This window comes from Branchiostoma belcheri, unplaced genomic scaffold (assembly GCF_001625305.1).
Source record: "Branchiostoma belcheri isolate BF01 breed outbred unplaced genomic scaffold, Haploidv18h27 scaffold2, whole genome shotgun sequence".
In the NCBI taxonomy this organism is placed as follows: Eukaryota; Metazoa; Chordata; class Leptocardii; order Amphioxiformes; family Branchiostomatidae; genus Branchiostoma; species Branchiostoma belcheri.
Genome location: NW_017803490.1, coordinates 5243122 through 5249983, shown reverse-complemented (window position 1 = coordinate 5249983; position 6862 = coordinate 5243122). Strand labels below are relative to the sequence as shown.

General features: G+C 43.3%; 1 protein-coding gene across 2 annotated transcripts; it reads left to right on the top strand.

Annotated features, from left to right (window-relative positions):
• The first annotated feature begins 1582 nt into the window (after positions 1–1582).
• LOC109468613 (kelch repeat and BTB domain-containing protein 2-like) lies at positions 1583–4855 on the top strand. 2 transcript variants are annotated; one of them, XM_019766927.1, is made up of 5 exons: positions 1583–1747; positions 2660–2926; positions 3332–3471; positions 3855–4061; positions 4353–4855. In XM_019766927.1, exons 1-5 carry the CDS (start codon positions 1616–1618, stop codon positions 4522–4524), a joined length of 918 nt encoding a protein of 305 aa, XP_019622486.1. In that variant the 5' UTR covers positions 1583–1615; the 3' UTR covers positions 4525–4855. The 2 variants fall into 2 exon arrangements, with proteins under 2 accessions (XP_019622486.1, XP_019622487.1); XM_019766928.1 differs by having other exon boundaries at positions 1589–1747; positions 2660–2779.
• Positions 4856–6862: the final 2007 nt, after the last annotated feature.

The window sequence follows — 6862 nt, the reverse complement described above, 5'->3', positions numbered from 1 at the left end:
GCAGTTCTGGCTAATATCGCTATGGCGCTGTGAGACCGTAGGATGGTCAACAAGACCTCATAGGCTGCGTGTTTTATGCCTGATGAGAAGACAAGACCTCATAGGCTGCGTGTTTAATGCCTGATGAGAAGACAAGACCTCACAGGCTGCGTGTTTTATGCCTGATGAGAAGTTAAGACCTCATAGGCTGCGTGTTTTATGCCTGATGAGAAGACAAGACCTCATAGGCTGCGTGTTTTATGCCTGATGAGAAGACAAGACCTCTTAGGCTGCGTGTTTTATGCCTGATGAGAAGACAAGACCTCACAGGCTGCGTGTTTTATGCCTGATGAGAGGTTAAGACCTCATAGGCTGCGTGTTTTATGCCTGATGAGAAGACAAGATCTCATAGGCTGCGTGTTTTATGCCTGATGAGAAGACAAGATCTCATAGGCTGCGTGTTTTATGCCTGATGAGAAGACAAGACCTCACAGGCTGCTTGTTTTATGCCTGATGAGAAGTTAAGACCTCATAGGCTGCGTGTTTTATGCCTGACGAGAAGACAAGACCTCACATACTTTGAAAAGCCCAAAAAAGTCGGATCAGAAATGTCATTTTCCACGTTACGAGAAAGCTTTAATCTTCCTCCTCTCGTGACCGCCCCCCCCGTTCTGATAACAGGATGTGCTCTTTAGCCTAATTAAGCACATTCATTAAAAACTAATGAGTGGAAATTGTAGATTGCTTGTGTGCAGGATAGCTAGAAAAAGCCAGAAAAGTCGGAGCAGAAATGTTCTTTTCCACGTTAGGAGAAAGCTTTAATCTTCCGCCTCTTGTGCCCCCCCCCCCATTCTTATATATAGTACATGACGGAGTTTCTTGTACATGTATATGATTGTATATGATATATCTGGCATATGTATGTTAACAATCATAAAATTTCCTAAAATGTTACCCTTCGGAAAAGCTTCCATTTCTCCATATAATCATGAGGTTAAATCAAACCTGCTTGACACATTGCAAATGCCCCATTGTAATCCTATCGGATATGATCATAATTTACGTAATTTACAAAATACTCCCAAAAATATTTGGCAAAAAAATTATGTTTCCGTGCTTTGTAATGTAATAGAGGGGCAGCGAGTAGGCAAAAATGTGTGTAACGGGACACGGCATTGAATTTCAGATATTGCCCCTCCCCCGCACATGAAATGGTACAGTCCGCCTGTGGTGACCGCCTATTGTGCCCGCCTCTCGTGCCCTACTCCAGTACTCGCGTCACCCCTTACTCTGCCCGCCTCCGTTGTCAGTTCATGGGGCTTCAGCTCACGGCTCAAAAGCGCCGCCTAACTGTGGAAGGTTATTACTGCAGTGCAGACCTGCTGCTACGGGTTATGTCACTCTTCACTCCATATATGGCAAGGAACTCCATATATGGTAAAGGTTTCCATATATGGTAAAGGGGAGACCGGAAAAGTAGGGTCCTACGTTGTCCGTAACACCTGCATTCCATATATGGTAAAGGGGAGACCGGAAAGCCGGGACCCAACGCTGTTCCCGACACCTGCATGCCGTGACTGCAAATCTAACTTGAACCGCTAGAGGCCCTCACTGACCTGTCTAGTTGCGGTCCAAAATGAGGTCCCAGTGTGAGGTACAGCCCCTGCATCATCATCATGGCTACCGCGGGCCAAGAAACGAACGTGAAAACGTACTTCCTCCTCGTTTTTACCAAGAGAGAAGCTACCGCCACGGGTTTCTTGGAGCCGTAAGTGACTTACAGAAGGCCGAAGTTCTCCAGGATGTGGTTCTTGAAGTCGAGGGCCGCCGGTTTCCCTGCCACCGGCTTGTTTTGTCCGCGGCCAGCCCCTATTTCCGGGCGATGTTTAACGTTACATCTGATATGGTACCCTCGTTTCGGGCCGCTAGCAATTTCCTTCGGCAACCAAGAGTCCTTCGCCCGCGGGTCTGAATTACCGCTACGGGGAGACTAGCCCGGGGGAAGTTTGGCTGGCCGTTTCAACGAGACTAGTTCTAGGGCCGGACAAACCCCTCGGGCTCAACTCCCCCGTAGCGGTAATTTAGATAGGCGGGCGAAGGGCTCTTGGCTGCCGGAGGAAAACGGCTAACGGCCCGATACTAGTTTGGCATCCAGGGTACTGATATGGCGGAGAGTCGGCAGAAGAGAGTTGTTTGTGAAGGTAAATTTGGCGCAAATCACAGCTGAAGTATAGCAAAACTGGTCCCTCTAGGGGTTCTTTGTATTATCTATATGTATTTATATATGTTGTTGATGTTACTGTTGATGCATGTTGTTGTTGTAAAGAAGACACTCCTTTTATATCCGAAGTTGACTCCCTAAACTTTTGCTCCAGTATTTTGTGGCTTTCTTTTTTTAAACAAGGACATTTGCCTCACACAAATGTTGACGAATGTAGGCCAGACTGAAATAGCCATGTTAAAGATACTTTATTCAATTATTTGGTGACAAGGCGGGATTCGAACCCGGGACCTCTTGGTTCTGAGCCGAATGTTCTGCTGTTATTCGACACAACTCCAAGTTCAAAAGTTTCAAAATTTACCATAGCTGGAAGTAGCAGTACATGTCTTCAAGTAGGATACAGCAACAGTTAATAGTAAATACATTATTATACAGTAAATACATTATATCACTCTACAGGGTTTGGATGCAGCCATGTTTGGGGAGATCCTGAGGTACATCTACTCGGGAACCCTCCATGTGTCCCTGGACAGAGTGCAGCACCTGTACCAGGCAGCTGACCTCCTGCACCTGGACTATGTGAGAGACACCTGCAGCAGCTACATGGCTGTGAACGTGGAGCGCTCCACCTGTGTGGAACTGTACAAGTTTGCTGATGCCTTCGCTGTGGACATTGTTTTGGACCGATGTCTGCAGTGTATCTGTCGGCACTTTGCTAAGCCTAAAGTTAATAGTAAATAAGTTACAACCTCTGTATAAGGACTATCATCCAAGCATGAAGAATCCTGTATTATTGTATATAGTGTACATCTGTCTACTAGTATTCTGTTGTCACTCTAAATATTTCTGGCTGTCTTTTTTTATAATTGCGATTGTTAGCAAAGCAACGCAATTCAAAACCTGAGAATGTTATGTATACATAAGACTGGGAATAGATGCAAATAAATTACCACGTTTTACATTTGATTGATTTTTGATCATTAAAATGATGACACATGTTGTCTGTTTATACTTAAGATAGCTTGCATGGATATAACGGTTTTCATAACTGGAGGAAGTCATTTATTCCTTCAGTCACTCCTTGATTCATTCATTCATCTTTCCATCTATCTATTTGTCTGTCCCCTCCAGGTTTCCATCAGTGAAGAGTTCTGCAGCCTGAGTGTGGATCAGCTGACTGAGATCATCAGCCAGGATGAGCTGGAGGTTAAAGAGGAGACAAGAGTGTGGGAGGCTGTGGTGAGATGGGTGCAGCACAGCAGGGAGGACAGGTGGGGAAACTCACTCACTCACTTACACACTCACATACCCACTCACTCACTCACATACTCACTCACCTACCCACTCACTCACTCACTCACCCACTCACTCACTCACTCACTCACTCACTCACTCACTCACTCACTCACTCACTCACTCACTCACTCACCCACTCACTATTCAGGCTTTGAAACTAATAACGTTATTACATGTATATCTAATATACAGCATATTCTTATGATTCGAATGTCACATCCACTGCGGCCATAAGATTTCTTATAGATGTACATTTTGGTCAGTGTAGCTCACTTCTTTCTGAACATATAAAAATCTACCATAGACTCTCAATATGGCTTCATTTTATGGACATCTGAATCTACCCTGTACCCTACAGACTGCAGCACCTACCCAGCGTCCTCCCTCACATCCGCTTCACCCTGCTGACCTCGGACGCCATGGCGGCCATCTTGGAACATCCCCTGGTCAGGGAGGATCCTGGGATATCAAAGGTCATCAGGAACGAGGTACAGACGGAGACCTCCACCCAGAAGACAAGAGTCGGGATGGACACCCAGGAAATGGCACTACTTTTTGGCTCAAGGTTTGTCCAGAATTACTTTGTTTTCCTTTTCTGCCCACAATCATGATAATGATCATTCTGGCATACTCATTTTTACCTCAGTGAAGTGATGAAAGTCATGTTAAGTGCCTTTCAATCAGGAATCGAGAACAGGACCTCTTGGTGAGCAAAATTCTCTGCTGTTATGCCACACAACCCCACGTTTCTGTAGAGGAGCTTTAACTTTCATTTTTACGGGATAACTTTAAAAGAGTAAAGATACTGTGGAGGAGAGGTGACTGTAACAAAGTTTATTTTTCTGTTGTCTTACAGCAAGAGAGAGATGCTGTGTATGAACCCCAGAGTCAGGCGGTACATCAGCTGTGGTTACCCAGCAGACCTTCCTCCTGTCGTCACCATGACTGTTACCAGCGATAACGACATCTACATCTTAGCTGGACACTCGCATGCTGAACTATCCCTGTTCGTGACATCTACATCTTAGCTGGACACTCGCACGCTGAACTATCCAGGAGTATCCCTATTTGTCTACAACCATGTGGGGAACATGTGGAACATTAACAACCGTTGTTTAAAAACTTCTAACCCTGACAAAACTATCACATTTTGGCACTTATAGCTTTACTCAGCCACTGTTGTTATTATTCTACAATACACACAAGAAAAGCTTGATCTGACTATTTAAATTAAAAGAAAATAGAAAATTTCTGTTTGAAAATCAAGGATTTGGATGAACACCCCTCCTGTATATAAATTCACCACCCATGTACTGGCAACCATATCACCGATGTATTATTAAACTTTTTGATATGGAATCGTGTTTTCTTGTTGTCCTTGTGTACATTGTCTTTGCTAGTTTCTTTTGATAGTGAACAAGAAAAATATTATACTAGGAAACTGGAGCAATCAAGTTGAATTATTTTAAGAGAGTAAAAATAAAGTATATCAAAATGGCCTGAACTACAGTTCTTACTACAATTTCTTAGACCTGTATATTATCTATCTACCTAGTAGTACCTAGTTTCAAACTGTAAGGATTGTCTACTCGTATCTGCTTGGATAATAGAAGGGTTAATTTTAATGGGATGACAATACAAGAAGCCAAATGAAGACAAATACAACTGAAAATAGTTATTAACAGATCATGAAACTTTGAAATGTAGTTCCAGGGCTCTGGCAGTGTTATAATTTTATCAATAGTACCCTTTTTGAAAGAGATAATTCACTTCCTGGATTAAGAAATGTAGAAAAAAATGACGAGAAAAGGCTATATTCAACCGCTTATAACGAACGTTCTGGAAATGTTTCTACCAAAATAAGCAAATGTAGGACTAAAATAGTTCTTATCTAAGTAATTCGTGATATTTTGGTCACCATGTCGAGCCTCAGGGTCAAGATCAAGAGTAAGAAAGACTGGAAGTAAAACCCACATAAGAGCCCATCGCGTTTCCCCACTCGCGAAATGGCCAAATCTGGGAATGAGCGAGGCTTCGTTAGCGAGATACGGGCCTTTTTGGAAAGGGGGCTCGAAAACGGGGGTGTGATAGGGGATGAATTTCCGCTTTTTCAATTTTAGAAAAATGAAACTTTTGACATTTTTATGAGCCTTTATTTTTAGAGTATACCCCCAATGGTCTCTTTTACATTCCTGCGTAAAATCTTTGACCAAATTTGCTTCATTCTCGAGTTATACGTCAAAACGTGATTTTGCGATCAGCTGATCACTTGCAGAAGTGGTCACAGTCTTTGCAGAAGTGGAGTTTTCACCGTCGGAGACATTAGCATATGAATGAAAACCAAGCAGATGTTAGGAGGGAAGACCGTCAGATAAGCCCGGTTGCCACTCAGAAGACAGTCACCTCAACATCTGCTTGGAGCCCTTATCCGTAATCTCCAAGCAGATACAAGGATGATTTCTCATGAAGCTACCTATAACAATTAACGGTCATATCACATGGATAAGCTATGATATTAGTGTCTCTTAGCTAAGCTTGTTTCAATGTTTCTCCTCCTTAAAATTTTCCTTTTATTACGGTTATTTTATAAGAAATGCGATAGACGGAAGGTTGCTGTGTCTGTCGTGTGGCGGTTCCAAACGCCGCGACTTCCGAAAAAGTCGCCCGGGAGGACACGTTTTCAGACACACACTACCCCGACATTTCTTCTTATTACATGTATCATCAGGTTTCCGAAAGAAGGGAGCGTATATAGTGGCAATCCTCCATCTAATGTTACGATTTCCCTCCTGACATCTGCTTGGTTTTCATTCATATGGTAATGTCTCCGGCAGCGAAAACTCCACTTCTGCAAAGACTCTGACCACTTCTGCAAGCGATCAGCTGATCGCAAAATCAAGTTTTGGCTTATAACTCGAAAACAAAACAAATTTGTTGGAGGGCAATAAGTGGGAATATAATGGAGACTATAAGTAGTATACCCTGAGAACAAGGAGGCCGGAAAATGTCAAAAGTTTCATTTTTGTAAAATAAAAATAGCGGAAATTCATCCCCTATCACACCCCCGTTTTCGAGCGCCCGTTCCGAAAAGGCGCGTATCTCGCCAACGAAGCCTCGCTCATTCCCAGATTTGGCCATTTCGCGAGTGGGGAAACGCGATGGGCTCTTATGGGGGTTTTACTTCAGTACTTTCCTGCTCTTGTTCTTGACCTTGAGGCTCACCCCGACTACCTAAATATTACGAATTTGTCAGGAAAGAATTGCTTTAGTCTTGCATCTGTTCATTTTGAGATAAACATTGCTAGAATGACTTTTACGAGCGGCTGAATACGGAGCTTTTTTTCAATATTTCCGCCATTCTAATTT

Excerpts from the sequence above, each read along its gene's own strand:
- LOC109468613 (XM_019766927.1), top strand. The coding sequence starts at position 1,616 with ATGAGGTCCCAGTGTGAGGTACAGCCCCTGCATCATCATCATGGCTAC. Across the intron at positions 2,927-3,331 it reads GGCACTTTGCTAAGCCTAAA|GTTTCCATCAGTGAAGAGTT; the intron begins GTTAATAGTAAA and ends TGTCCCCTCCAG. Across the intron at positions 4,062-4,352 it reads GCACTACTTTTTGGCTCAAG|CAAGAGAGAGATGCTGTGTA; the intron begins GTTTGTCCAGAA and ends GTTGTCTTACAG.